Source organism: Saccopteryx leptura, chromosome 2 (assembly GCF_036850995.1).
Source record: "Saccopteryx leptura isolate mSacLep1 chromosome 2, mSacLep1_pri_phased_curated, whole genome shotgun sequence".
NCBI classification, from domain to species: domain Eukaryota; kingdom Metazoa; phylum Chordata; class Mammalia; order Chiroptera; family Emballonuridae; genus Saccopteryx; species Saccopteryx leptura.
The window spans coordinates 34194800-34213500 of NC_089504.1; the positions used below are offsets into that span (position 1 = coordinate 34194800).

Consider the following 18701-nt stretch of genomic DNA (forward strand, 5'->3'; position numbering starts at 1 on the left):
TTCCAAGTTCCAACCACTGCCTTTAGAAAGTATGCTGGAGCACAACCTGTCAGTAATTGGGACAATCTATATGCAGTTATTTTCTCAGAAACTTTTAGCATCTCATACACTTGACCTCAGATAATGAGTAATTAATCAGCTTTCAGTGTCGGCTTTACAGGGGAAGACGTCTTTCTGGCCCGAATAATTGGAAGCCTGCTTTAAGAACAACGATTACTTTTTCCCAGACAATTGTCTCTTCCTGCTGTCATTGTTTTGCCCAAGGGAGATTGGTGCTGGCTTCACCTGGAAGTGATGAATGGCCCGAGATATAAGGTGGAAACAGAAACTTCAGCTTGGTGCTGGCAAAGACAGTGAGAAGGAGGTCACCTTTCAGGGTTTAGCTGTACCTGGGTCCCTTCCCAAGGACTCTGCCACAGAAAAGAGATAAATAGCCATACTTCCAGTGTCCTGCACCCCCCTTCTGCCCTTGTCCTTGGAATGAAGGACAGTTTTTGGCATAGAAAAGCTACGCATTTATAAGTACATGTGTGAAAAGGCTCTGTAGGGGCTTGTGTTGGCCCCAAGGTCAAATTGAATAAACAATATGATCTCGATCCTTATAATGTCCCCCACAAAAAATAACCCTAATAAACTACATCAAGGAAGTTTTAAAATGTCACTCATTTACCTCCCGGTGAGACCACACTCATGTCTGGACTCCTGACTTTAAGAGGGTCACAGAAACCTTGAAGGAGGCCCCAGTGGCATGTGCTGAGTAGGAAAGAGGTCTGGAGACATCATCAGAATGTAATCATTAGGTCGAACAGACTGGACTCAAAGGCAGACACCAGCAGCCCTCGGATGCCGCTGTGTGCGTCAGAGAAAGCTCCCAGGAGCAGGACTCAGAAGGAGAGAAGTCAAAGGGGCCCCATTCGTTTTATGCCTAAAGCAATTCATTTAAAAACTACACAAATAATACGTTTAAAATAGCCAGTAGCTGAAATAGATCCATATTGCATTTAAACATCAAAGAGAAATATACAGCCAAATAATAAAAGGTAGAAAAATAAAGTTGCATGAGAACCAAACATTCACGGTGTGACTGACACCGCAGCAAAGTGGCATTCAAAGGGAAGGCACCTAAGAAATAAAAGTCGCTTGTCAACATTGAAAGGAACTCACTCTAATCGTTAATCAGGGAGATGCAAAGTAAAATTAAAAGGAGATACACTTTTTTCCTTAATCTAACAAACTGACGAAGACTTTCAAGTTAAAATATCTGTTGCTGTCAAAGATACGGAGAAATGGGTACTTTCATACACAGTGGAATTTTAACTTTTTTGTGTGTAGGGAGAATAATGTATCTCTACTGTCTATGCATGAGTGTTTGCGTTTTGTACTCCCTGTGCCTCTGCAATTATACATTTGGGAATTTATTCTGAAAAAAATAATTATCAGTGTGTGTGTTGAGAAAATTTATATACCATGATGCTTTCGCCTAAACGTTCAGTCATTGGAAATTGTCAAGGAAGTCAAGGTTGGCTGCTCATACACTGGAGGATGGTTGACCCCTGTCGGCGTGGGCTCCAGCACCATCTCGGTCTCCGGGCAGCCTGGGCAGGCAGCTGTGCTGGGTGCCGGGTTGAGGAACCCACGCTGATGCCACGGACCTTCACTCTTAATATCTTTACTCTTAAATACCAGCAGTGACTGGTATTTGTGGGCACATACCATGTCCTGGACGCTGGACTGAGTACATGCTTGTCTCATGGAACCCTCATGGCCAGCCAACAAGGGAGGGCGCGGAGACCTGGGGGAGAGAAGACCCACCATGGTCACAGCCAGCAAACCGCAGAGCTGGGGCCGGAGGGCAGGTTGGCCTGCTTCCATCTCCTGTGTCCTTATGACACTGTCAGGCTCTTGCCTCTCTCTATTCCTGAGAGGAAACTTCTAGATCACTTGGTCCAACCTCCTCATTTTGCAGATGGAGAAACTGAGATTTAGAAAGGGTCTCTGCAGTTATTGTTTTGGGTTCTGGTGATACTTGAATGATCAAGTGATCAAGATAGCATCCCTGACCCCATGGAGCTTAAGTCTAATGTGGGGAGGGGCATTGGAACAACCGACAATAAGCAAGTATAAACACGTGAGTAGGAAAGTCGCAGGCCATGAAAAGTACAATAAAGGAGATAAAACCAGTGGATAGAGAACACCTGGGGTGAGGGGGTTGCAGAAAGGGTGGGTCAGGAAAGCTGTCCCTGAGAAGTGACAAGCGTTGACATTTGAAGGCTGAGAATATCACACAAGGATGTGGGGAAGAAACTTTCTGGCAGAGGGAGCAGCTGGTGCAGAAGCCCTGAGGTGCGAACAAACTTGATGTGATGCAAGGACCCAAACGGCTTAAGGAAGACAGAGAGCCTCCTAATGGACGGTGTCCTGCTGCCCCAGGAGGAGCGAAATGGTGAAGGATGAGTGTCGAAGGCAGCCACGGGGCTGTGCAGTGGGTGGGGGCTGATTAATCGTGAGCAGGGGCCGAGCCAGGCTGGAGACGGTGCTGTCTCCTTGAAGAATCCTTGGTTTGAAGAGGGTGTCTGCCGTGTATTTTGAGTGATGAACAGAATGTGATGGCTGGGCATGATGAATTTCTGAGGAAGGCTGTAAACAGGGATAAAACCTGACTCATCCAACAGGAGCCGAAACAGAAAAGAAGGAGGTGGACCGCTGCTGGGACACCAGCATCCACGTTTGGCCCGGCGGACTCCCTCACCTGCACGGTGCACAGCGAGAGGGCCTTGGCAGTCCCCAGGCACCCGCGTGAGCGACTCCACTCAGCCAACACCTTGAGCCGAGGACAAGGGACTTGGACTCTAGCCATGGACGACCCAGCCTTTGATGTCTCAGCGTCCCACCCTCCTGTGCACTAGGTCTGGCCCCAAACAATCTGGGATGATTTTCAAGAAGCAATTATGTCCTCAAAAGTAAAACATGAGAGAAGTCACCGAGATGAACTTGGACCAGTCTAGCTGCATGCATGCACATGCACATACATGCTCACACATAAAACACAAACTGTGTGCCCTTGGGCAAAGATCTCTGGACCTCTCTGTGCCTCCGGCTGCGGGGTGTGTGGGGGGCACATGTGACCGCATCTGAGGGTCCTTCACAGTGTAAACTGACAGTGATTCGATGATTTCTATGTGTGATTTGTCCACAAAGAGGGTTTTTCCAAGGACTAAGCCATGGGCAGATGACATTTCTGGTAGAGGAGTTCAGAACTGGGTGAGGAAAGGCCATGGAGAAGCTGAGGGGAATGGCTTCCCCAGGGAAGCACTCATTTGGACGTGTAAGCCTCAGGGACTGGAGGGAAAAGGCACTTCTAGTAGTTTGTGGCCATAATCAGAATGTTAATATCACCAATGACATTTTTAAAAAAATTCAGTTCAATGAGAGAAAAGAATTCTTTTTTAAGAAAAAAAAAAAAGCCTAGTTATGAACAGATCCTGCTATCCCACGGAAGACGAGAGGAGGGTTACGATGTAGGATCAGCCCTTACAGCTGGGCACCTGGGCCCTGCGCTACACCCCATGCTCTCAGAGGGCTTCCCCCCACGAGCTCAGAATCCACGAGGCCGCCAGGATATGCCCAGCCAGAGCCCGTACTGTCTCCACGGCCCAGCTGTGCACCTGGGACCTGCCCTACACCCCATGCTCTCAGAGGGCTTCACCCCTCGAGCTCAGAATCCACGAGGCCGCCAGGATACGCCCAGCCAGAGCCCGTACTGTCTCCCTCCTGGGCCGTGTCCTGAATTCCCCGCCCAGATGGCTGGGGCTGCTTCTGGTCCCTGCAGAGCCTCTTGCCCGGGTCAGCCCTCTTGAGAGTGACCTGTACCTCTGGGGTGGTCAAAGGGCTACTAATGCTGGAAGGGGGAGGAGGTGTGGGCTGAGCCTGGTGGACCACAGAGCAAGGCCAGCTGTCCCCATGCTGTCAGGTCCAGCCTGAAACTTTGAGAAGCCCTACAATCCTGAATTCAAACTTGACTTTCAGATCATTAGGAAGGTATATTTATTATGATAGGGAGAGAGAAAAGATTTTATTGAATAGTGTGTTGGTCTGTCTATAATTTATATATTTAGACATAAGGATATGCGCTTCTACTAGTACTCTAGCCCCAGGCCCCGAAAATATCAGGGGGGAGCCCTGGTTACGGTTCATGACTCCTTGCCAGATCCAGGGTTCACATCTCAGCCTGCCACTCGGTAGCTCTGTGGTGCTAGACAAGTAACTTCCCTGAATCAGTTTCTCACCTATAAAATAGAGAGGATAACAATACTTATCATGTGAGGTTTTTGTGAGGATTCCATGACATAAAGCACCTAAAGAGCCTAGCCGTTTGGAGAGTCTTGGCCATCTGCACTGTATGCCTGATGATGTCCCTGCCGGTTGTAACTTGCTGTCCCCTGACCCCTTGTTTCCCAGACTCCACAGCAGTATGAGAGAGAGTACAACAACAAGCGGTCAGGCGTGGGGCCCAGCAAGTTCCATGGGTACGCCTACGATGGCATCTGGGTCATCGCCAAGACGCTGCAGAGGGCCATGGAGACGCTGCACGCCAGCAGCCGGCACCAGCGGATCCAGGACTTCAACTACACGGACCACACGCTGGGCAGGATCATCCTCAACGCCATGAATGAGACCAACTTCTTCGGGGTCACGGTCAGTCCAGGCCCCCGGGCTGTGCTTTCCTTAGTATCCCTTGGAGACATACAAGGCAAGAAGGGCTGTGTCACTCACCCTCTGATGCTGGATTCATTCTCTTAGCTGAATAACTTCCTGTGGGATAGCTGAAATAACTTCCTGTGGGATAGCTGAAATAACTTCCTGTGGGATAGCGGAAATAACTTCCTGTGGGATAGCGGAAATAACTTCCTGTAACTTCCTGTGGGATAGCTGAATAACTTCCTGTGGGCCGTAGGATTTCAGGGCTGCTCAAACGGGAGGCTCATGATGCTCTGACACATTGGGAAAATGCTTCTCTGTAACTCATGGATTAGAAAGACCATAATGAATTGACTGCACACAAGCAGGTGGAATTCAGCAGGTAGTGGGAGGGGTGGGTAGCAACTCTAGACCCAAAGTTGAATTCAAATCCTGGCCCTTTACTTTCAAGTTACCTTCTTTAAATACAGAGTTTTCATTCCCAAAATGGAAATGGTACCTACCCTTTTAGGTAGTTATAAAGATTATCAGAGTAGAAACTGCTAATATTGTTTGAGCAAGCAGTGTACTCTGAGCCTCAAGTTTTTCATCTGGGAAATGGGGATAATGATATATGTCTTACATGTAAGTTGGGAAAATTAGCAAAGATAATAATAGCTAATATTTCTTGAATGTTTACTTAATATGTGCTAGATACTATGCAAGTAAGCATATTATATAGATTAGACTTAATAATCTATGCCTAATGCTAGGCACACAGAAAGCACTCAGTAAATGCTAGCAATTGTCATTGTTAATAATGGTATTATCGCATCCTTATGCCATCTATAGGAGGTAGATCTGTTATTATCCTCATTAGAGGTGAGAAGCCTAGAGCTTAGAGCATTTAAATACTAAATCTAAACAGAGGTAGAGCTAGAATTTGAATTGGGTCTAGCTCTTAATTGTTGTAATGGACTTAAGTGGAAGTTATTTATGTCTCATGATGATGCCTTGGTCATTTACACTGCTCCCAGAAAGTATGAAAAATTTGTGTAAAGAATAGGCTGAAATGGCTAAAGTGCTGTCCTGAGTTTTCAAGAATCATTTACAGAATCAGTCTGTCTTGAGGTATTAAGAGGAGTAGATAAGATGAGTTGAGTGGTACATTTCTTAAATATTCACGCTCATTTGTGCGTGGACTCAGGTGTGCACTGCTGGTCTGGAGAGCCAGGCCCTGAGTACCTGTGCAGGTGTGCCCACCGAGCTGAGTAAGATGGGCTCCCTGTCCTGGAGCTGGTGGTCCAGATGTGGGGGCCAGACCTGAACACCAATGACTAGAGGCGCTCAGCACCTTGGGAAAAACTGTATGAGCCCAGAGTAGTTTGTGTGACCTTTGGTGAAAAAATCAGGAAGGCCTTTAGGAAGAGGCAACATGTGAGCTGTGCTGTAGACATGAAGAGTCAGGGAGGCAGTAGTGTGCGAGCTGTGCTTTAGACATGAAGAGTCAGGGAGGCAGTAGTGTGCGAGCTGTGCTTTAGACATGCAGAGTCAGGGAGGCAGTAGTGTGCGAGCTGTGCTTTAGACATGCAGAGTCAGGGAGGCAGTAGTGTGCGAGCTGTGCTTTAGACATGCAGAGTCAGGGAGGCAGTAGTGTGCGAGCTGTGCTTTAGACATGAAGAGTCAGGGAGCCAGTAGTGTGCAAACTGTGCTTTAGACATGCAGAGTCAGGGAGGCAGTAGTGTGCGAGCTGTGCTTTAGACATGCAGAGTCAGGGAGGCAGTAGTGTGTGAGCTGTGCTTTAGACATGCAGAGTCAGGGAGGCAGTAGTGTGCGAGCTGTGCTTTAGACATGCAGAGTCAGGGAGGCAGTAGTGTGTGAGCTGTGCTTTAGACATGGAGTCAGGGAGGCAGTAGTGTGCGAGCTGTGCTTTAGACATGCAGAGTCAGGGAGGCAGTAGTGTGTGAGCTGTGCTTTAGACATGAAGAGTCAGGGAGGCAGTAGTGTGCGAGCTGTGCTTTAGACATGCAGAGTCAGGGAGGCAGTAGTGTGTGAGCTGTGCTTTAGACATGAAGAGTCAGGGAGGCAGTAGTGTGTGAGCTGTGCTTTAGACATGAAGAGTCAGGGAGGCAGTAGTGTGTGAGCTGTGCTTTAGACATGCAGAGTCAGGGAGGCAGTAGTGTGCGAGCTGTGCTTTAGACATGCAGAGTCAGGGAGGCAGTAGTGTGTGAGCTGTGCTTTAGACATGCAGAGTCAGGGAGGCAGTAGTGTGTGAGCTGTGCTTTAGACATGAAGAGTCAGGGAGGCAGTAGTGTGTGAGCTGTGCTTTAGACATGCAGAGTCAGGGAGGCAGTAGTGTGTGAGCTGTGCTTTAGACATGAAGAGTCAGGGAGGCAGTAGTGTGTGAGCTGTGCTTTAGACATGCAGAGAGAGGGCTGGCGCTCCGGCCAGATGGAGCGCGGTGAGCAAGAGAGGAGCACATGCATGTGTGCAGGAATATTGGAAAGGAGGATGACGAGGCTGGGAGGGTGTGCTGGAGCCTGTTTCTGAAGGCACAAGCTAAGGAGACTGGCCTTTTTCATAAAAGTCAGAGATACTCCAAGTGTACCCTGGGAGCTGGTTAGAAATGCTACCTCCCCAGCCCAGCCAGCCGCACTGAATCCAAGTCTTCAGGGTGGGCCCAGGGGCTGCGGTTTAACAAATCTGCTAGGTGATTCTAAATGCACACTGGAGCCCGAGGACCAGCAAAGTGGGTGTTTATGGCGCAGCCTACATTCAGACTGGAAAGTTTAACAGCTTTCTTCAGAAGAGTGGTTTAAAAAAAAATTTTTTTTAATCCTCAAAGCCTCTTGTTTTAAAATCTCACATGGTGCCTGGTATATCATACAGATGAGAGGCGAGCTTCTCAGTGGAATGGAGGAGAAGCCCAGAGCACTGTCTGTTCAGCCCCCTCTACCCACAGCCCCCACCTCACCCCCCCCCCCGAAAGGCCCCACAGAGCACCAGAGACCTCGAAGATCCGTTCTGTTCAACGTACAAATCCAGACAGACTTAGGATGGAATTTCCCCTGGGTCCCACCGGTAACACTGTAGCAGAACTGTCGCTAAACAGGGGTGCATTTATCGAGGTCATCTTTTTCACACGTTGCTTCTTACTTAATGAAACGAATGCATAGCACCCCGACTCGAAGTGGCTGGACAGAGAGCTACAGAATCTAGGAAGCGTTTTTGCCGCCTCTCCTCATCCTAGAACTCGGCGTTTCACCTGAGGTGTCTTAGTTGGAGATCATTTATAACTACTTCTCAGTGCTCCCTTTCATCTAAGCCAAATAATTCATAATCCCTACTTGATGAGCAATTAGATAAGACTGCCTGAATCACTTTACATGGCTTGAAGACGAGTTTCTTTTCCATGGGAAATTCCTTGACACCTATTTATTCCTGTTCCGACTTGTGACTCATAATTCAGCGAATGTCAGAACTGAAAGCTGTCTGAGAGATCTTCACATCCAACGCCCTCAAATTATAGATGAGTATCTGAGGTACAGGCAGGGAGTTTTCCAAGGCACACTGGGAGAAGATTGATTCAGCAAAGCCAGGGAGCTCCGATGGGTCCTGTCCCCACCAAGCTCAGCGTGGTCTCCTCCTCTCTCTGCAGGTCCCCTTCAGCTGAGAAAGACATAGCGATAGAGAAACAGTTCTTCACCACCACCCCGCCTTTCTCCTTATCCCCTTTGTCGCATAGTAATATGTGCTTGTCACTGGATTGTAGACAGGTTACATTAAAATTGTCTTCCAATCAACAGGGGGGAAAGGACGTCTTCTGACAAAATGAGAAGCGTCTCCCGGGTCCAAGGAGACCACAGAAGGCCAAGTTCAGCCATAAACAGAGTTAGAAAGGAAAGGAACAGGGAGGTGGGAAGAAATGGAAGCATTTCCTATTTGCTGAAGGGTTTTCATTATACGGCACACACAGTATCCATTTCTCCCCTCTCAGGCAGACACTTGATTCTGCATCACCCTCATTCAGCATGTTTACTATACAGAAAATCGTTTAAACACATTAAATCAATTATATCTGTGACTCAATTTCCATTGATTCAGTATGCGCACCCTCGCCTGGGAGCTGGGCCGGCGGCTCCTGATTGGCATGCTGAAGAGATTTTTACCATGCATCCCAGACTGGGGCTCCAGCTTAGGTTGGGGCCCAGCTCTGAGTTATGTTCTTAACAAGCTCTCCTCCCAGTTCTCTTCACAGGGAACACTCCCCAAAAATGGGATTCTGCGCCCCCATCTACACTCTGACAACCTGGGGATCCTGCCCATTTCGGATTCCCTAAGTGCATGGTTCTGATTTTCAGCCCTCTTATAACTTCTCTATTTATGTCTCAAAAGCCCAGATAAAAACTTGAGATTCCAAGGCCCTGGCCGGTTGGCTCAGCGGTAGAGCGTCGGCCTGGCGTGCGGAAGTCCTGGGTTCGATTCCTGGCCAGGGCACACAGGAGAAGCGCCCATCTGCTTCTCCACCCCTCCCCCTCTCCTTCCTCTCTGTCTCTCTCTTCCCCTCCCGCAGCCAAGGCTCCATTGGAGCAAAAGATGGCCCGGGTGCTGGGGATGGCTCCGTGGCCTCTGCCCCAGGCGCTAGAGTGGCTCTGGTCCCGACAGAGCGACGCCCCAGATGGGCAGAGCATCGCCCCCTCGTGGGCGTGCCGGGTGGATCCCGGTCGGGCGCATGCGGGAGTCTGTCTGACTGCCTCCCCATTTCCAGCTTCAGAAAAATACAAAAAAAACAAACAAAAAAAAAACTTGAGATTCCCAGCTCAGCCGAGTTTGTTTCAGGCTGTGATTTCTAAACTTCTGTATGCACGAGACTCCCAGAGAACTTCATTATAAACTCAGATTTCCCAGCCCTGTCCCAGAATTTATGATACAGTGGCTTTGCACTGAGGCCAAGGAAGTCACGGGTTAACAAGCGGTCAGGGTGATTTTTCACATAGCAGCCTTGAGAATTGCTTGGGGCTCCAGAGGGGTGTGTCTGCATGCGCGCACATGCATACATCACACACACACACACACACACAGTTTGATTTTAAACCTGTCAGAGATGTGTTTGTTCCTGCATTCGTTCACCCCTTTAGTAGACCCTGCGCTGGGTCCTGGGAGCTGGAAGCATAGACAGGCATAGCATATGCATATGCGTCCCTCAAGAGCCCCGCCCCCAGTGTGGGAGGTAGACAGTAGCCTGTGTCTGCCAGAACCGTGGAGGGAGGACCCCATTTCTGCTAACAGGAATAAAGACCAGGGAGCTGTTCTCAATTTTCCTGCAGCTCAAAGGGCAAAACTACATGTGTGGGTAATGGGAAGGTGCCCATGCGCTGGGGGCCGACCATCCTGTTCCGTGTGCTGGGAGTGAGGCTGCGTGGCCAGGCTCCATGTGTCCAGCACTCTGGCAATGTGCTGTGGATTAACACCCTCCGGTGGGGACTTCCTACCTGCGATACTATGGTTTATAAAAAGTACATAGATTTGGTCATTCAGGTGACCAACATATATTTCTCATAGGTATTTGGTCTTCATCCCAGTTTCCTGGCTCAGAGCTCCCAAAAACCCTCAGAATTTCCTAAGTGTTGAGAGTGATAAAAAAGTGTCTATTGTTATGTTAATGAGGTTGGTTGCCAGTGATGAGACGGTTTGGAACTTGCAATCCCACTTGACGCCCTACCTCTGGGGAGGGGAGAGGGGCTGGAGATTGAACCAGTGGCCAAAGGCCAGTGATATAATAAATCATGCCTATGTAAGGAAACCTCCATAAAAACCCAAGAAGACAGGGTTTGGAGAGCTTTCAGGTTGGAGAACCAGACTGCTCCCACGTGCCAAGCTCCACGAGGACTGACGCTCTGTTGGGAGCTTGCCCTCTGCATCTCTTTCTCCGGCTGTTGATTCGTATCCTTTAATAGCCTCTGTAACACATGGGTGGTCCAGTGAGGAAACTGTCCTCCTGAATTGTGTGAGCTGCTCTAGCGAATTAACTGAGCCTAAGGAGGGGGTCATGGCAACCTCTGATCGACAGTCATCATTCAGGAGCACAGGTCTAAAGGAGAGGGCTATCCTGTGGGACTGAGCCTTGTACCTATGGAATCTGATGCTCTCTCCTGGTACACAGTGCCAGGTTGAGTCGATTCCTTGGACACACTACTGGCCTCTGAGAATTACTTGTTGGTGTGGAGCACACACCACATATACACATACGTTGAAATTGGGTCCAGGAGCCCATTTATTACCAGGGGTACACTAAATTCTTAGAAAGATATATCACCCTTCAAAACTTACTTGGGGACATGTGCTAATCCTCTAGGTGAAAATCAAAGGCTTATTTTTCTTTGGGTGACTATTTTAAAATTCTTATCAGTATCCAGTCTCTTAAAACAAGGATGATGTCCCAAGCTCTCAAAGTGGACAAATCCTGTGGGTCTGTCAGACTAAAATACGATGGCTCTACCCAGCAGTATACCCCCCTGGTAAATGTTTCTTCTAATTCAGCAGTTCTCAACCTGTGGGTCGCGACCCCGGCGTTTTGGGGTCGCGACCCACAGGTTGAGAACCGCTGTTCTAATTGATCTTTTAAAATGATGATATATTCAGTTTGTGATGCCTATGACAGAGGCTAAATTAATAAAATCTCATTGTACCCTGTTGTGATAATGTGACATGCATAATGCATACTATTTTTCTTAGAAAGTGACTGAGGGTGTGTACATCAGCTTTGTGTGGGGCTGTGAGGCTTCAGAGAACATTTGGCCATGGAGAAGTTAAAAGAAGTTCCTAGGGAATATTCTTCATTGTAAGAAGATCAAACTATTTCCTGTGGTTGCCTCCTCATTCCCTGTGGGTGGCCTGATGCAGAAGTAATCATAGCTGCTAAAAGGGCTGACCCGTAAGTTCCTCTAACGGATAGACCCGTTTCTTCATCCTCTGCCCAGCTTCCCTTGGCCAGCTGTGGGCCTGGACATCTCAATTTAATGAACATCTGTCAGGAGAGGTCAGCAGCCTTAGGTTCAGCATGTCCCTTCTGATAGCTGTTATCTTCTAATTGACCTCACCAAGAAGGTGACAAAGAACAGCAGATGACGATTTGCAGGGTTTATTGATCTATTTGCTTTTGTTGCTGGTGAACAAGAACCCAGCCTTGCCAATGTATCCCTTAAACTGCATGTTTTTTATGCAAGATTTTGAAATAATGATCTCTGCTGAGTCTCCAATACTGCTGCTGCTCTCCTTCTGTGCTGACATTTTGCCTGAAAAAAACGAACATCAGAGAGTCAACCCAGTTTGGTTGGAATTCACTTACTCCAGGTACTGGGACTATGTGGCAAGAGGAAGCTAAGTTCCTCCCCTACTGTGATCCTGATGTTCTGTACCTGATTCTTTTATCCAGATAGGGAACTTTGCACACACACAGGAGTTCAATACCATCTTGTTAAGGTGGGCTCATTTCTCTTGCCTGTCTAATGCTTTGGGGTCTTGGTCTTATTCTCCAATACCGAAAGCTAACCTTTAGCCTTCCCACTAGCCACCCATGGTGCCTTACATGTGATATTATCATTTAGCTTATACATTTTTTTTAAGGTTGAGTAAGAAACAAAGTACTAGGCACTCCACCGAAAGTGGAGAAAATCCTTCCAATCCAGGATTTTCCCCCTCTGGGGGCTGCTTAGTCTAGCCGTCGTGACTCCAGCCCCCAGACTCTCATGATTCCACCTGTTTCTCCATTTTGTAGCCAAGGCTATTGCTGGAGAACTTGTCGGAAGCTTTGCAACAGTCCGTGTGTGAGGTGTCTGCTGCATGACCTAGTCAGTGGGGCTTGTCCAGTGTCCCATACGAGCTCCCGATGCCACCCATGGTGTCCTATTTATTCTCAGGTCCCCTTTCCACGAGCGTTTGTTGGCTATTGACCAGAACCAATAGCAAACCCTTCCAGAACTTCCTCTACACCCCATTTCTTCCGCTCCCATCCCATCCCAGACCCAGAGAGCTCCAGTGAAATGGCATCATACACAAATTTAATGTAGGAGCTGATTTGAGAATCCCTCTGCCTCTCTTCCCTGGCTAACCAGCCCACCCCCAAACTCAGATAAAATGTACCATGATGAACTATAACAGGAAATGCAAATTTGAAAAGTCAGACAGAGAGAGGCCACAGTCCACCACTTAGAGCTGGGCAGCCCCAGGGATTTTCCTCTCTGGGCCTTCGCTTCCTCATCTGTAGTGTGGAGGGACACATACCCTACTTTATAAGGTCACTATGAGATAACAGTAGTGCTGAGCACCCAGTAACTGCATCATCATTATTACTGTTAGTATTATTACTACAGCCAGTTCAATGGTGAGTTGATGTGGACCTAATCAAGCAATATTCAGAATCAGGTCCAGTAAGCAATTGTTCTATACCTCCTAAGTGCCAGTCTGTTTCACGTACATGATTTCATGTAATTCTCTCAGCAACAAACAGATCTATTAACTTGTAGTAAGGTTGTAGTGGTTTAGTATCAAACAGAGTAAACTGCCTGTGAGCAGGAGTAGCACTCAGTTCTCCGCCTGCTGCCACGCACTCTAGGGATTGGACAGTCTTCTGGGAGGTGGACGGCATCTGCTCACAGACCTCCCTCCTGTTCCTCCCCTGCGTCCAGCTCACTGCTGCTCAAATTCCAGTGGCCCTAAGAATGATCACTCAGCATGATACACAAATACAAACTGCAGCAGATGCTGTTGGTGCTCAGCCAGATCTCCTGGGATCCGTTTTAGGGGGTTGGTGAATTGGCCCATCCCCCGGCAGCTGTAGGGGCCTCTGCTAATGGCGTACACCTTGGGCAGTTGGAACCTCCTGGCCTGGAGGTGCCTGGGACTCACACCCCAGCCCAGCCAGCAGCACTGACTAGCTGGTGTGGTGATACACCAGCAGCGCCATCCACCCCCACCCCCACCGCTCCCCGGGGGGTTGGGCCTCCCCTGAACCCACATCCATGCATGCCCTCTCCCCTTCCCTCTCTGCCTGCAGGTTTCTCCTGAGAACACGTCCTGCATCAATCGCGTGCACACGATCCCTGTCCTAGACTCTACTTCTGGGTAGCCCAATCGTACTCACCCATATGCCTTGTGGGCAATTTAAGCATTTTCAAGAGGAAATTTTTACTGTAACCTAATTGTTATCTATGTATGAAGTTTAGCACCAAACTTCTCCCATGGCCTCTCCCACCCCAGGCCCCAGACTCTTTCCCCTCATGCTCCACCACACTTTGCTTGTTGCAGTCAGCCTGTGTGCGCGCATGTGCATGTGTGTGTGCATGCATGTGTGTGTGCATGTGTGCGCGCGCGTGTGCATGCATGTGTGTGCGTGTGTGCGCACATGTGCATGTATGTGTGTGTGCATGTGCGCGCGCATGTGTATGTGCATGTGTGTGTCTGTGTGTGTGTGTGTGTGCGTGTGTTGGGGGGCAGACTTGTCTCCTCCAGCGAAGCAGCAGCTCTTAGAGGTGCAGGGCCCACAGCGTCTCCACCCTGCGGTTCCCACATCACTTCACCCAGCGCTTCACACCAGCCAGTCGATGCTCAGTAAACACTGATAACCTTGAGTGAACCTAGTTGGGTTGAATCCACACGTGATTGAGAAATTCAGCCCCTCTCTTCTGCTCAGCTGCCTTCCAGGCCCCTATAAACTGAAAAGCCTTTCTCAACCCAATAAGTAATCCGAATTGGACAACAGAGGTGTTAGCAGGAACCTGTTCTTGAATCTGCTAACAGTGAGTCCCATGTTCTTGCTGTGATAGCTGGCGTCACTGTTTCACCCTAGCTTTGGAAATCTCCCAGGTGTGCACACATGTGTGTGCACGCGCGTATGTGTGTACTGGGATGGGGTGAGGGGCTCTCCCTGCTTCCCTCCTGAGGCAGCAGGGAAACCAGTCCTTTACCCCCTCTCCCATCAGCCCTCTCTGGGGCTCAAGTCCTGGGGCCTGCGGGGGAGGGGAGCTGCTGATGGGCCCCCTGAGCCTTTCCTAGAGGTAATTGCTAGTAATAAACAACAACTATAATAATAATAATCCTGATGTGTGGCTGTCCTGTGTACATTTATAGTCTCCATCTCCTTTGTTCCTTGACACAATCACATTTATTAAAGTAATTCTAATAACAGCAACCAATTAATGAGCTCCTACTGCAACCCAGGCAGCATCCTAAGCCCTGATCACACACTATTGAACGTAATGCTCAAAACAGCCACATGGTAGGGAGGGGCGTGTGATTCCAACTGCCTGGAACACTCCTCCCAGAGAGCTGCAGCTAGTTCTTGCCTATGTCACATCTCTGTCCACATGTCACCTCTGTGAGGCCCTCCCTGGCACCCTATTTAAAAGTGCAACTCCTACCGCGGACATTCTTCTTTGCAATGCTCACCCTCCTCTGATGTGCAGCAGATTTTACTTACTTACTGTCTGTTTTGTTCTCGGCTGTATCCCTGAGACTTAGAACCAGGTGTCTGGGACATAGTAGGTGCCTGATAAATATTTGCTTAGTGAATGAATAACTAAATAATTAATGACCGTGTCATAGATTTTAAAAGAACAGGCTGAGCAAAGATAAATGATTTACCCACCATCCTAAAGGTAGCGAGTAACAATTTATTCAAAACTGCCCCATCTTGGCTGACTCAAAGCCAATGTTCTTAACCTTTTAGGCGTTCCATGGACCTAACCAGCATCCCTGTGATAAGCCAGATGTGGGCCAGGCAGGAGAAAGTACAGGTTTGCCCCCAAGGAACTCACCGACCAAACAAGCATGTGGGATGCATGGGAGAGAGACCAGGAACCACTTTCCCCGTATTAGGAGCGGACGCTGTTGTGGTCCCCCGTCTGCCCTGGGTTACTGTGTGTTCATCAGCCCTTCCCGCTGGACTGTCAGCCTGGGAGCCCCTTGACGGGGGCAGGTTATTCTCTCTGCATCCCTGGTGCCTTGTGTAATACTAGCTCTTAGTCCATGAAATACATTTTTGTTGGTTGAGTAAATTGGGAAATTATAGCTCAATGAGGCTACAAAATAGCTGCGCTAGGGTCCCAGGGTGCGTTGGTGGTGAGCCTAGTTCAGAACCACACCGTCTTCTGATTCTAAATGCAGGTGTCTCCCAACCTCGTGTTCTGGGCGCCGCTTGGCTGCCCTCCCTCCGTGTATCTAAACACAATTACAAATGCCTGCAGATAACGTACAGGAAAGAAACCTACTCCTTCTGCTGTCAGATAAATTTGAAAAATCAAAATAATGTGGTTTAGTAATGTGTTTGAATTGATGCCTAGCCTTCCAAAGCGTGCAAGTTTGATTTCCTCAAGTCGGGGGAAAATAGCTGTTTCTTTAGGAAAAGCAGTGTGGGGGTGTGTATCATTTTATAACAGCTTCAACAGCAGTCCTAGGTACAGATTCTGTCTGGGTCCCTGAGAGAAACAAAGGAAGGAGCCAGTGACATGGTGGTGATTGTAACAGTTACTGTAATGACAAATGTCATGACAATAGGAATGGCTATAGTTTTGAATGCTCACTATAGCTGGGTATTATGTTAAGCTCTTAAATGCATTATCTCATTTAATCCTCATAATAACCCATGTTATGGATTGAATTGTGTTTCCCTAAAAATCCACATTTGAACTTCTAGCCCCAGAGTACCTCAGAACAGGAGCTTATTTGGAAATACCGTTGCTGCGGATGTAATTAGCTAAGATGAGACCCTGCTGGAATAGGGTCATCTAATATAACGGGTGTCCTTGTACAAAGGGGAACTTAGGAGACAGACACAGAGGGAGAATGCCAGGTGAAGAAGAAGGCAGAGATGGGATGATGCTTCTCTAAGCTGAGGAATGCCAACGATTGCCAGCAAACTACCCAAAGGGTCGTGGAACTGACTCTCCCCCAGTCCTCGGAAGGAGCCAACTCTGCCGATGCTTTGATCTCAGACTTGGAAGAACCATTTTGAAGAGCTCCAGGACACATCCCATGGATTTCTCTTTGTACGAGGCCAGACGATGCCCTCAGTGTGTGTCAAGGTGCGTTAGCCTGTGAGCTCGCTAAGCAGGAGGGAAGTCTTCTTCGATCAGGGGAGGACAGCTGACATAAATTTCAGCTGACAAGACGCACGGCTTTGAACACTGATGGGTGCCAGCTCTGTGCTCATGCAGAGGTGACTCACACACGCAATGGATGTGACCGTGTGCCTGCCTGCCTGATGGCCAGCCCTGGGGAGGGGCGGGGCGTGAAGGAAGCTAGGAAGATATATTTTCTTATGGAATTGCAACCCCCTCCCCACTCTCTTATTTGTCAATGGAATTAAAGTGTCCTAGAACTGACAAGCAGAGAGCCAGAGCCTGGTCGGGGCATTTTAAATGGGTTGGGATGAGGTAGAGAGGAGACTGGAAGGGGGCGCGCACCTTTGTCTTCCTAAGATGCGATAGTGTGAGGTGGTTAGGGGCTCAGACTCTGCAGACAGACTTTCTAGGTTCAGACCTGGCTCCACTTACTAGTCAGGTAAACTTGGACAAGAATATAATCTCTCTGCACCTCAGTTTTCTCATCTCTAAAATGGGACAGTGTCTTAGACAGGATCCCTGTAAACAGACTCAGAGACAGAGTGCCGTGTGCGGAAGGCTTGCGGGAAAATGAGCTCAGGAAGGACATGGGTAAGGAAGTGAGGGCAGCTGGACTGGAGAGAGCCAGAAGCTGATCTGAAGTGTGGTTGCGGCCGAGGCTTCAGCTGACCCTCGGGGAGCCCCAGAGGCCAGGGTGGTCTCAGAGTTGTTGAGCACAGCGCCTGGCCTTTGTATCTGCTCATCAGCCAGGCACAAGCCGAGGCTGGGCCCTGGGAGGGTTGTGTTCTTGGGCAAGGCTATTCTCCATGTTGAAAGATAATTCCCAGTCAGGGGCCCTACTGGGAGCCTTGTAGCCAATATTCCCAGGGCATGGGGATGGTGCTTCTGCCATGAAGAGGGAATTTGAGAAGAGCCCCTTAGCATCCCCTGTGCATCCATGGCCTGTCTTAAAGGGTTGTGATGATGAAAGAGGTTTGTTAGAGGTTTGTAACGTATTTGGGATATAGTGAGTGCTAAATCATTGCGAGGATGATGAGAAAGGATGATACATTTAGATACCAGATGCATACAGTCCACTCAGACCCTCAAACACCAGTAGTTAATTTTCCAGGAAGTACTGGGGTTGGTAATTCACATTCTCACATTCATAAGCACACAAGTGAACACTCACATGTATTCATACATACATACATACATACATACCCACACGCCCCTCAAGTGTGATTTATGGGTATTCATATTCATCATGTAGATAGCTATTTATCAGTCTGTTCCATTAGTGTTCAAACTTCTTTTTCAAAAGAGATTTTACATATAAGTCCAGTATCATTATCTCTCATTTAACATTTACAATGATGTTAAATTACATTTAACATTACTCTTTTTCTTTTTCCAAATTTTCTCTTCGGAAGATTTTTTTAAACCTTCTTTTTTTATTTAAAAATTGGCAAGCAAGTTTCTGCAGTAACAAAGATGAAGTCAAACCATAACAGGGGAACCCGGACCAAGCCCTCAGGTCCGACTCCAGGACACCAGAGGTGGTGGCAGGTCCCCCGGCAGGTCTCAGAGGCGGGAGAGGGGACAGTCTTAGCTGGTCTCCAGACCTACAGTCTTTATTTTAATAGTAGTGTTTTATTCTAATCTGTACTACAGAAATATAACTAACATTTAAGGTAGCGAGATAAGGTTGCATTTGCAGATTTTTAAAGAGGAGGCTATTTCGTCGAGAAAAGCCCAGATGGTACGTGGCTGCCGCAGAAAGCGTGCAGGTGGTGCGTGTGCGACGGAGGTTTGGGAAACGGTGACCTCCTTACTGCTTCGTCTCTGCTTCATCCTGAAAGGCACTATGGTTGTCCCCTGAAAAGGCTAAGCAATGAATCACAAAAGAGTGGGCAGACAGAAAAG

At 48.3% G+C, this 18701-nt stretch overlaps 1 protein-coding gene across 1 annotated transcript in view; it reads left to right on the top strand.

The window, feature by feature from the left end:
• The window catches only part of GABBR2 (gamma-aminobutyric acid type B receptor subunit 2), a 383643-nt gene that overhangs the window by 221032 nt on the left and 143910 nt on the right, over positions 1–18701 (top strand). Inside the window, exon 7 of the mRNA XM_066367578.1 lies at positions 4459–4695. Within this exon, the coding sequence (XP_066223675.1) occupies positions 4459–4695 (237 nt within the window). The remainder of the gene's footprint in view (positions 1–4458; positions 4696–18701) is intronic.